Genomic DNA, 13,306 nt, shown 5'->3' with positions numbered 1-13,306 from the left:
TACTCTGACTCTTTGTATAATTCTCTCTTTGATATTTTTGTCATGGACCGCTTGACCCTTATTTGCTGTTTCCTTGATTTATTTTTTTAGTGTCTGAGACATTTTGTTATTATATTCTCATTCACGATACCTTTTCTTTTCATTATATGGTGTTATTATATATTTTCATATGCTGTGTTTACTCAGCTTTGAATACTCAGTTAAAATTTTAAAAACGGTTGTATTAGCGTAAGTGTTTGTAAGTAAAACTAATAAATAAAATATATATATATATATATATATATATATACTAGCTGTTCCCCGCGACTTCGTCTGCGTTTGATTTTGTTTTTAAAGTATTCAGTATCGCTTAGCGTTAAGTGAGTATTGTAGTATATATATATATATATAACATGTGACAAATAATTTGCAATAAAATAAAATTGCGACTATAATTAAAGATCTAAGATATCCTATCTCTTAAGTTGGACCAGACTGCTCACGGTGAGCCAATTTTATTTAAAATCGGTTAAGTAGTTTAGGAGTCCATCGCGGACAAACATCGTGACAGGAGATTTATATATATTAAGATATATATATATCCCTAATAATATTGATTATTTATAGGTTATGTCGCAAGATGAGAGAGAAGTGCTAGTGACTCTCGGTGAAGGATCCGTGTTCGGAGAAATCAGCTTACTTGGCATCGAAGGCTTGAGGAAGCGAACCGCTACTGTAAGGTAATTTTATTACTGCATAGCCAATATTGGTCAATCGGTTGATTGATATGTTGATGATGATGAATATATAAGCGGAGGAAAACTTCTCCTTGGGGGGCGCCCCGCGGGACATTTTGAAGTGAGAATGTGGCAATTTCTCATCAAAAGTTTTTTTTTTGTTCGTAATGAGGGATTTTTGTGTCCTGCCTAGTCTAACCGTGCTGAAACGTTTGTCACAGTCAATTGAAAAAATCGTATTTCATAAAGCTAGTTATCTATGTAATAAAATTTTAACCCCTATAGGGTTAAATATGTTAAAAGGAAATTTCTTAAAACAGGCGATATAAGTCTGATATTGTTTGGATTCAATACGGGAGGGAAGTTTACCTCTATGAGAAATGTACCCGCGCGTATAACATTTCGGTACGGGAACAGTTATATTGTGTGATGTTAAAGGCAAGGCTAAACTACTTATAAGGCATATCGCCCATCAGGTTCGTCAAACAATGGAATTTCTCACGGAAATTCCAATTTTCAAAACGGGATTTCTGTGAGAAATTCCATAACTCTAAAAAAATTGATAACATGAAAATAACTTGCGCTTTCTACATAGGTAAATACTTCATCATTAACAGGTCGGTTGGATATTCGAGCCTTTTCGCACTATCGCGAAACGATCTTAACGCTGCTCTTAAACACCACAAAGAGGCCGAAAACATATTGCGTCTACGAGCTGATCAGATCATTCGCGAAAACGCTGAAAGGCAGGTCAAACAGAAGTTGGAGAGGGAAAGGAGTAGGAAATATAAAGAGGAGTCCACTGTCAGGAGGAGAAAGAGTGCAGCCAGCGGAGATAGTAAAAGTACTGCGGAGGAAAGGAAACATCGATCGGCGAGCTCTCAGTCCAGGAGAAGGTTGTCTGCTGTCTCAGAAAATAGAGTAAGTTATGATCATCATCATATGTCACAATAGACACTGTAGTTTACTATTAAAAGATGGTGTTATGTGACGGAAGATCAGAATACATTTGTCACCACCCCTCTTCTTTCAGCGGGTGACGTAAGTAAAAACGACAAATGGAATGTAATTTATGTAACAGAGAACGGACAGCAGCGTCCTCGGTGCTACTACTACCATCTACTGCGATCTCCAACCCTTCTGCTGCTGAATGATTTGTGGACATATTAAGTTAATTTAACTGACCTAAACTTCTATAAGATAGTCTAAGTGAGGTCTAAGTTTCACTTACGTTAAATAATGTGTGGCGGAATTATTCATCTTTAAAAGTTCTAAAAAAGTTAAAATTCAAATTCGTAAATGTCTAATAAATTTAGACCTTATGAATCGTAAAAAAATTGGTTGAAATTGAATTAATGGCAAATTATATTTTAAAAAAAATTTTCTTGCGAACACGCTCGCCGGGTGTCATGGCACTCGTGACGTCATCGGCAAATTAGAGCTTTGTAAGTCCTTGTTCCATAGTTAAATATTATTGATTGTTGTATTCATAATAGAAAACTTAGCAACTGTAACGGATAAGACGTCAGCCAATGCACCGACCACAGATTAGTTTATACATATAAGATGTTAACACTAATGTTAGGTGATGGTGATAACTACATTCGTTAACTTAAAACTAAAGCTAGGAGGGTTCCAGGTGCGCCCTGGTCTAAGAAGAGCCCACAACAAACTTAGCTAGGGTTTTTTGTTATAACCATCTCACAGTTGAATTAATATTTAACTATGAAGTTAGAAAAATTCTTACCCAAGCTTTTTTTTATCATACATGTAATCCTTAATATTATAATAGCATTTTTGCAATAAGCCTACGTTTTATATAAACTTTAAACTTATTGAGAGACATCTCTATCATTAGCATATCTTTTAAGGTTTACGCATACACGGACAAAGTCGCAGGGGACTGCTACTATTCAAATTAACTTGATTCTTAATTTAATATGGTATTTTCAGCCATGTCCTTCGATCAGATCCGGTGGCAAGTCTCCGGCACTCTCTACCGAAGATGTACCGTACCCTTCTACGCGAACGGGTCAAGTACTGATTTAAGTACTTCTATATCGTACCAAAGACTTTATTTACCTACTATTGTAAATTGTATACCACTATTTGTATTAAATACTGTTATAAAGCATATTAAATTATTATTTATCATAAAGTATATTTTTTGTAGTTATAACATTATTGTAGTAGAACTACTATTTGCACCAATTATATCAAATTCAAATTCAATTAATTCAAATTCATTTATTTCAAGTAGGCCTACTTTATAAGCACTTTTGAAACGTCAAGTATTTATATTTGCAGTGACTCTACCACCGGTTCGGAAAGCAGATTCTACCGAGAAGAGCCGGCAAGAAATTCAGTAGTTGCTCTTTTCCAACATCAACCTTTACAATCATAGCAGTTATGGAAAAAAGTCTTAAACTTACTTACTGTTAAAAATTCTATAAATTTATGTAGGTGGTCAGAAAAGGTTCCCTTTTAATTTTTTGCTCTTTAATCTTCTGTTTAGAAATATTCTCATGGTTTAGACATATGAATGATTAAAATCTGTAAATATAGTCTGTACAATATTTACATATATTATTACTTACCTTTTTTTAGGTAGATGTAAACTTATTTTAAATGTGTAGAGTGTAGAAGATAATTGCCAAAATAAATGGACATGTATGTAAACTGCGTTTCTTTTTATACCTGCACAAAACTACCTACGCCAGCCATATATTAACAGGTTGGACAATTCTACGGGTGGATTGAAGACAGAAAAAAATTTAACATAAAAAATCCGAGTTCTGGAATAAAATTATACAACTAAAAGCCAAAAATTATTTTGTTTAAATCAAGCTTGAATACATACATATAAGGAACAACTAGATTCCTTTTGCAAAAAAAAAATTGATAGAAATTAATTTAATGGGAAATTATATTTAAAAAAATATTCCCCGCGAACACGTTCGCCGGGTGTCATGGCACTCGGGACGTCATTGGCAAATTCTTCTTCTTCTTTTTGGTTTATTGGTTCTGCGTATGGAGGGTAGAGGTAAGGAGAGTCATCTTATATGGGAGAAAAGTTGAAAAAGTGTCCAGTGTATGCGCTAAATAACATTTCAAAAATCCTCCACAATGGCGCTGGTGGATGCACAGGATATGGTATGAATGTAGCAATCGTAGATGAATTAAAGTATGCCGAGTTAAAAAATTTAATGTCATTATCGACTAAAGTAGTTAATTATTGAGAATTTCAACAACTTACGTTGTACAAAATATTGTGGTAAATATAACCTTACTTCCTTCTATCTCCATACTTCCTTGTTTATTTTTCAAGCCTACTCTAACAATTTTTATATTTGGCGCTTCTTTTAAGAGTTACCCTGATGCAAATGTGGCGCCATCCTAATTTAATACATTTTGACGACACTTTTTCATATGCACAGATGACTCTCCTTACCTCTACCCTCCATAGTTCTGCGTGCTGAGCGATTGAACCATTGTCAATTGCTTATTCTGTGGTCAAGTGTTATTCTTATTTATACATTTTTTTTTTAACGAGGAAACAATTTACATTGAAAGAAAAATTAAGTTTTTTAAAAAAGGAAACGGAATTTCTAAAAGAATTAATAGAATCAGGAAAGGATTAAATAGTATAATAATATGGATTTAATAATAATATAATTTAATAATATGGAATACTTAAACTAGGTACTTATTTACAACTTAATATCAAACAATAGGATAAATGAGGAAAAAAGTTTATATATACATCGGCAAATTAGAGCTTTAGTAAGTCCTTGTTTGAAAGCTAAATATTATTGAATTTTGTATTCATAATAGAAAACTTAGCCACTGTAACGAATAATACGTCAGCCAATGTACCGACCACAGATTATAGATAGACAATTTGTCAAAGCCAAGCCGCCATGTTGTCGTACCTCACCGCCATAATAAAAATGCCGCCATTATGGTTTGGTACGTCAAGCTAGCCAAAGCCCGCCATTTATTTGAAAAGTATTAAAATATATTGTTGTACCAATATTGTTTTTATTTGCGTATCCGTTACACATCAGTTCGTTTGAAATCACTAAATACTTAATATAGGTACGCAAACATTTTCGAAGTCAAAACATTATATGGACGTAACGTCATAATTTTGAATTCGGCGAGTCATGGCAGATCGCTAGATTTTGCAGTTATACTTATTGAAAATAAATATCAATCTCATTTTGAATATAAATAAAAATACGTTTTTCATAATACATGAATAATAATCATTAGATTAATATATTTTAGCAATTCTTATTTATTATTATTTTTTACTCTTATTCTCTTTGTGATTCTTATTTATTACTAAATAAATAAATAAAAGAAAATAATACACATAAATAATTAAAATATATACAGACACGGAAAAACAATCATGTTCATCACAAAAAAAAATCCAGTTTTGGGAGTCGAACCCACGGCCTAGGACTCAGAAAACAGGGTCGCTCCCCACTACGTCGAACTACGTACGTACTATTTGTTTTATTCTTATTCTTTGTTACTGTCACCATTATGAGATTTACGTGACAACCTCGACATTGAACGTGAACGCAGGGCTATGGCCGTTTTGCAAAGTGTAGTGAAGAGGCGAATCTGACACTGTCACTAAGGGCATACTGTAAATGCCTCTATACGTGTCAGCTTTGGTTTAACTACAACAAAAATGCACGTAGCAGTATCAGAGTGCAGTATTATACTGCACTCTGATATACATATCTCATACCGAATTCTGATGAAACTGCCTAAATTCTGCAGTGCGTCAAACATGTTTGCCGATGCCAGAATACCAGACTATGTCGCACTTATTAGATCTCGAGTTGCAGCCTTCTGGCTCCGTATACGCAATTCCAAGAACGGAATTCTTGGTGTATGCTCCGAGTACCCGGATAATCCTATTGTAAAGAGCTGGCTTGCCGTGCTACGCGATTCGCGACGGAAACCGTAAAAAGTAGGTTAAACGGGTACGAACCCTCTTTTCGGGTAATTTATTATATTTTATTTGTATTTTTTTTTATTGTTTTCATTTCATTTATTATTTTTTAGATCTTTTAAAATACTTTACGCTACTTTTTTACGTGTATATTGAGATGGGTTTTACCTGAATTAAACAATTATTATATTATTATCAAGTTCTGTTAAGCTGTAGTTACTTACCTTCGTGGCCTAATTTTAAGATTTTAATGTCCATGTTTTCAAGATGATTTTGAAAATAACTGACAGTGAGTTTGAATTTTTGTATTGCTTAAAGTTCCTGCGCTATTTTTACAAACCTATAACAATCACGCTTCTAAGTAGTAAATAAGTTCTATATTAAAGTATACGCTCTATTGTTTTCTGTTTGTTTGTGGCCGTTTAACGTAAAGCCTATGGTTTACTTTTGGAAACTGGCATACGTAGGTACCGCGGCAAAAAACAGATTTTCTAGGCAAAATGCAAACACAGTCGCGGACATACGCTAATCAACTATGATAAATGGTTCCTTCACCCGGAAGGTAATACCAATAAAAAATTCTGAGTGGTATTTTAGATGTCTCACAGCTTTGCACAAACATAACCCTTATCTATGAATCCACAGGAAACAACGAGAGCGCGATTTAAGTTGAAAATGTGAACATACAGCGACATCTTTTAGAAGCTTCATACATTTCCCCTTCACTACATGTTGTATACACCCGTATGTACACATGTACTTTGATGAGAAGGGTTTACCCTTTTCTGTGAGTCTTCGGTCACCGATTAGCGCCACCTATTGGGCAATGTTTTAATTACAATACAATTTATATAGGTGAGCATAACTGCTATTTAGCAAATTATACTGTTGTGCTATATTTAAATAACTGTTATTGCTAAACTGCTATAATATTATTTATATTATATTATTATAATATTTATATATGTGACTTATACAGATTTAGATAATATATTTTCAAATTATTTTTCAAATGATGCTTAAGGCTTGTGTAAGTCTGGAAGCAACACTATTTAGAACTCAATTGACTAGACTAAAGTTTTCTGGTCTATGGGCTAAGGATATTATAATCTGTGAGCGATACATGTTTTTTAACTGTTCCATAGGAATTAATAAAGTTATGAAAAATGAAATGTTACAAAGTGTTGCGCTATCCAAAATAAAATGTCCAACAAAATAATTATAACATAACCACAGAAAAAAAATAGTAGCATTTTTAATAATGTGTTACGCTGTTAAAAAATACATTATGTTATGTTATGCGTGTTGTGCTATTACGCCCACCTGTAATAATTTATGCATAATAATAGCGTGCCGGCCAAAAATGTCCGTAACGAAAATGCATGTAGTAAGATTTTTAGGTTGTTGATTTGCGCTCGCTATACAGCCTCTTAATGTATAGTCTACGTGATGACTGTTATTATTATTGTTCTGACGCTCCCGTGCTCTAAATCCTCTATTAAAGATTCTGAAACAGTTCCCTTATTTCCAACATTAAAACACCCAACGTCCTAATAACCATAATATCATCCAAATAGGTGATATAACGTTAAACTGAATTTTATAACAACACTCCTTTGTTTTTTTTTCAATCCCTTCTGCGTAAAGGGAGACTTTACAGAATGTTCAAATAGGTGTTCAAAGGTGTTGCGATTTAATCCCTCCAACGCGGATTACCGTTATTTTATGATAATTATCAATCTAGCTGCTGCCCATTCCATTTGTTTTTTTTTAATTTTTATCAAAACACAGTAATGGTTTTTTTTAAATACTTATCTGTCTTATGGAGGGTAGAGGTAAGGAGAGTCATCTGTGTATATGAAAAAGTGTCGTCAAAATGTATTAATTTAGGATGGCGCCACATTTGCATCAGGGTAACTCTTAAAAGAAGCGCCAAATATAAATATTGTTAGAGTAGGCTTGAAAAATAAACAAGGAAGTATGGAGATACAAGGAAGTAAGGTTATATTTACCACAAGTTGTTGAAATTCTCAATAATTAACTACTTTAGTCGATAATGACATTAAATTTTTTTAACTCGGCATACTTCAATTCATCTACGATTGCTACATTCATACCATACCCTGTGCATCCACCAGCGCCATTGTGGAGGATTTTTGAATTGTTATTTAGCGCATACACTGGACACTTTTTCAACTTTTCTCCCATATAAGATGACTCTCCTTACCTCTACCCTCCATAATCTGTCTGCAAATGCAAGCTATCACTATTAAAAAAAATAGCCAAGATCAGTTTAGCTGTGAAGCGGCTGTACCAATTAGGTGCTTGGCATGTGTATGTGTATGAATTTCAAAAAGAAAACATATTCATTCACGCGCGTCTCCTTATCTACAAAACGCTGCGTGGCGTAAAAAAAAAGTACCTAATTAAGTTATTCGAATCCGCGCCAGTTTTCTTCGATATTTCTATTGCTGAGCTACAAATAAATGAGAGATTCAAGTCTAGACAGTACACCGCTATTTATTCTAAATATAGGTATTTTATATTTTTATATACCTACGTATAACATTATATTTGAAGTTATAAAATAGTGAAGTGGTAAATATAATTTGCTTGGCACTCTGCTCGCAACCTGTCCTGCGACCCGACGGATTGCCTGTGAGCGTGAACCTTTAGTTTCCTACTCAAATACAAATATTCTTTCCCCTGGCATCATCTATAATTATATAATTATGCTCAAATTGCGTGTCATGACGACAAAGTTAATTTCCTTTGAAATTCATGAAAATAGCTTCTATTCCAAAGATAAAAGGTTTTATGAAGTGATAAAGGCTTTGCAGCGAAATAAAAAGTTAATGTCAAATGCTTGCACTTTTCCCCCTCCCTACTATTGACGTGACACGATTTTCAGCCATTTAAACGATATTAATTCAGTTATAGCAGGTGCCTTTGACTTCGATTGCTAATGGTAGATTTTAAAATAAAACGGACAATCAAACATAAATAATTAAATATACTACTACAATACACACATCGCCATCTAGCCCCAAAGTAAGCGTAGCTTGTGTTATGGGTACTAAGATGACTGTTTAATATCTTTTATGAATAATATACATAAATACTTATATTTGCATACGCAAATAAACACCCTGACATTGAAAAACATTAATGTTCATCACAAACACATTTTCCAGTTGTGGGAATTGAACCCACGGCCTTGGACTCAGAAAGCAGGGTCGCTGCCCACTGCGCCAGTCGGCCGTCGTTCCTTGATATGGCTGTCGCTGATTGATGATGTGATCTAAAGTTGACATCTAGGAGATGTCTCTTAAAAAGTTATTTTTATCGTACCTAAGCTTATACGTCGCTTATAGATAAGCGTTAATTATACGTAAGCTTATAGAAAAGTACTATTTATACGATAAGGCTTGGCTGTGGATCTTAATAAAATTATAATTGTAACTGCCTTAATCTGAGAAGTAATAATAGACTAGCTTTTGCTGTTTTTTTGGTATTTTATAAATCCCGCAGGAATGCAAGGCAAAGGCAAGAACATATAGAAAAATTTTGAAAATTGGAATTTGAATTTGAATTTTTAAACATAAAATATTACGAACAGAGAAGATTTGTTTGTTTGTTTATTTGGTATCGATAAACCCTGAAACTAGTGTACAGAGTTTATCGACAAACAAACAAATCTTTCCACTTTGTAATACTTATTTTATTTTAATTTATTTAAGCAAATTTATTACAGCACATAGGAAACACTTGATTATTTATAATTATGTACAAAAGGCAGCTTTATAGCTAAATATGGGTCATATTTAGCGATAAGGCTGGACACCAAAAAATACATTAGATAATTAAATTAAATAATTAATGTAATACACATAAATACACATACATAATATTAATATTAGTATAGTTGTAAATTATTTGTACCTATTATTTGTAGATGGGAAAAAATTAATGTTTCCTTATGTTGTACATCGGCTGAGTCCTGACGAAAGCGTGACTCAATAAAAAGCAAGTTGCGTGATTATCTTCATTTATTTGACGTTGATGGAAAAAATTGGTCCTTTCCCGAATTTGACAAATAAAGTTTTACGAAAACTTAAATTAAATAAGCGAACATAATTATGAACTATGTAGGGAGCTTACATGCGTCCTACCCAGTCCACAATATTTATGCGGACATGCATTAATCAAATAAATAAAAATTAAAAAATTAATAACAATAACTCGAACTTGAATGAACGAAAACCAATACTGAACTATAATATCTTACACTTGCAACTTTTAAAAAGTGTGTTGTGTAAATTGAACTATTTCGTATTTATTTATCGATAAAATTCAAAATTCAAATTTCAAAATTCATTAATTTCAAGTAGGCCTAATATAAGCACTTTTGAAACGTCAAGTCTGTCTGTTTGTAGTGATTCTACCACCGGTTCGGAAGGCAGATTCTACCGAGAAGAAGCCGGCAAGAAACTCAGCAGTTGCTCTTTTCCAACATCAACAATTTACATGTTGCATTTTAACATTCATTTTTTTATCTTGTGAGAGCTGAAAGCGGAGCCGGATGCTTCCAAGCAACCTTGTCATTAAAAAAATCATCAATTGTATAGTAACCTCGCTGTAATAAATGTGTTTTAACAAATTCTTTAAACTTGTGCATTGGCAGGTCCAAAATCACCTTAGGAATCTTATTATAAAAGCGTATACTCAATCCCACAAATGATCCCTGTACCTTACGCAGACGATATGCAGATGACACTAATTTATGACCATTTCTTGTAAGTCGACTGTTTATGTCCACTTTTTGTTTATAAAGACTAATATGTTGTCTTACAAATACTATACGATACGCTGATGTATCGGCATAATTTTAAATTTTCCTACCCTAACTCAGTGGGTGCAGTGGCGAGCACTTATAACTCGTATCGTAGAAGGATTTTTGGCGACTTTGTTCTTTCTTTGCACCCTGGTAAGTAGCCCAGTGCGCCAAATGAGTGGGTGTACGGTTAAATACGAATTCCCCTTGCAGTTGCACCCACCGCACGGCTACCATGGGCAGGTGACCATTATATCTCCGGGGAAAGGATATAAAATTATCTTCTCCCACAGCTTTATTTACTCTCAGAGCACTGGCTCACAAGTGGAAATAATATCGAAATAATATATGTGTATTATTAACGGGGGTAAACCTCTCCTATTCCATTGATTGTATTTCCAGTGATTTTCAGGGGATATAATTAACGTGCCCGTGCTAGCCCTGCTGGTGCGAGATGCCGGTGGAAGCCCCAGGGCATCCAACGGTGGTAGCTATCTTACCCAAATGACTGCTAGGAAATTGCTACATGCCCATGGACAAGTCTGTAACTTTTTAACCGATAACCACCTGAGTTGCTTACGGCATCACCGGGGGAGTGGGGCGAGCGCGTAAGCTCACAATGAGAAGAGCCCCAGGGCTCGACGACATCGGGGGGGAGGGGGGGGGGGGAGGGGGGGCTGTTTGTGCACGTTATTTGAAAAGTTTTAGAAACGCGACGCATGGGTGCGCTTTTATCCAACAGAGCAAATTGTTTTCATTCGTATGTCGTATTTATCTAAGTGATTCAAACACTAAAAATTATGCTATGCATTCCAGGTTGTTTCGTTGTTTCCAGGGCATAAAGAATTATTAAATTTCTCTATCAATTTAATTAAGACGTTAACGCAAGTATAACCGAATCGTCATCATTCTAATTTATTTCTCTAAAATATTTTGATTTCTGTCAAACTTAGCAGTGATATCTCAGTTAGATAAAGTTTACTGTTTGTACCTGTATCTCAGTTAGATAAAGTTTACTGTTTGTATTTTGGATATTAAGTTTCCCTACAAGACTACGAAAAAATTGTTAGCAAATTACATTTGGAAAAAATGTTGATTCGACATTAAGCGGTTGCGAAAACTGTATAGCTATTAGATGGATACGACAGATATTTCCAGCGAGGCAAACGAACCCCGTGCACGTGCAGTATAAACAACCCTTTGATTGGGGTAAGTCGCCGTAATGTAATAAGCTGTGACATCCACTACTGCACGCATTCTGTGATTTTTATATTTTCTTCATAATCCATTTATTTCTTCTTATTTTAAAATTAATGTTTAATGGAAAAAGTGAATCGATAAATTATAATTTTTGTACGAATTTGTTTAAGACAGTAGCTGTTCATAATTATTTATCCTGAATCAGTGTTTTAATCTAAATAAAAAAAGAGGTAAGATTAAACTTTTTAATAATAAGACCGCTTTGCTATGTTTATTAATCGTTAATTAATGTAGGTATAGAAGAGAAAAAATGTTGTTCCTGTAACAACTTAATTAATTAATCAATTATTTTTTGGTAAAAAGGTAGAGATGTTCGTAAAGCCGAATATAATAATCAAATGCCCTCGACTTCCGCGTATAATTTCTGATTTCCACTGGGATCAAGACATTTTCCCACGGTAGAAATTTATGACAGTGATAATAATAATATAATTAATTGGGCATTCAAAAGCCCCGCAAGCGGAGGATATTTTTTCTTATAAATTTTTAATAGTGTATTCTTTAAAGCATTGTTAAGAATTAAAAAAAAAATGAAAATCCATAAATGATAGAAAATATAATAATATATAGATTGTCTATTATTGAGCGATAAACACGAATCGCAGGGAGCCGCTGGACACAGATAGACATGAAATTCCTAGGTCTAATTTATGGACGTATCGTTTAACGATGACGATAGCCACTTATTTAACCTTAAAACTCTACAATATTCATAACCTATTTCTACCCAATAAAACGAATGCTAGCCATACGATCGGATGTCATAAAAGGTTAAGGATAGATTTATCTAATTTCATTATTTTTGTGGCAGTAAGTCACGAAATCGTAAATTCATGTTAAATTGCCGATACGGCGATACCAACAAGAAGATTCTACTTCTAGTTTATTATAGTATATAACCTACTGTACTAGAAGTAAGAACATTTTTTAGAAGTAAGAACAATAGTAGTCAGCAGGACTGGCACGGGCGGGGGATAAAAATTATATCCCCCGATTATATCCCCTGACAAGGGATATAATTAACGTGCCCACCTGCAAACTGGCACATGGAATAGGAGAATTTACCCATATATTATTTGGATAGTATTTCCACGTGTGCGCCAGTGCTCTGGAAGTTGTTAATGCTGTGGGAGAAGATACATTTACAGCCTTACCCCGGGGATATAATTGTCTTCTGCCCATGCCAGCCATGCAGTTTGATCAGTTCCAGGGCTCATTATCATTATGTCAACCGATGGAAGTCCGCAGCCGCTGGACATAGGTGTTTTGTAGGGAGTTCCAAATTCCCTGCCACTCGATGGATGTCTTTTGTGCACTCAGTCGTGGTAGTAGATAAATAGTTTAAACCCATCACCGAACAATTTTATTCTTGGTTCGAAAGCCAAAAGAGTTCGTGATCTATAATAAAACATGCACTACCCTGTCTTACATGCTCTCTTGCCACAGGTCCTGTCATTCAAAAGTTGCCTGTAAGAGATTGCTTGCAGCAATAAGGCCGCCTTTCATGAATACATTTCAATTTAT

The 13,306-nt window shown here is 34.2% G+C and overlaps 1 protein-coding gene across 2 annotated transcripts in view; it reads left to right on the top strand.

Annotated features, from left to right (window-relative positions):
* The window catches only part of LOC120637038 (cyclic nucleotide-gated cation channel beta-3-like), a 30,534-nt gene extending 27,723 nt beyond the window's left edge, over positions 1 to 2,811 (top strand). For both annotated transcript variants that reach the window (XM_039908631.1, XM_039908632.1), the window contains exons 12-14: positions 607 to 719; positions 1,334 to 1,637; positions 2,670 to 2,811. In XM_039908631.1, the coding sequence (XP_039764565.1) occupies positions 607 to 719; positions 1,334 to 1,637; positions 2,670 to 2,765 (513 nt within the window). In that variant the 3' untranslated portion in view covers positions 2,766 to 2,811. The remainder of the gene's footprint in view (positions 1 to 606; positions 720 to 1,333; positions 1,638 to 2,669) is intronic.
* The last annotated feature ends 10,495 nt before the right edge of the window (positions 2,812 to 13,306 follow it).

Source organism: Pararge aegeria, chromosome 3, assembly GCF_905163445.1.
Source record: "Pararge aegeria chromosome 3, ilParAegt1.1, whole genome shotgun sequence".
NCBI classification, from domain to species: Eukaryota; Metazoa; Arthropoda; class Insecta; order Lepidoptera; family Nymphalidae; genus Pararge; species Pararge aegeria.
The sequence above is the reverse complement of the archived record's forward strand: the minus strand, read 5'-3'. Positions and strand labels throughout refer to the sequence as shown.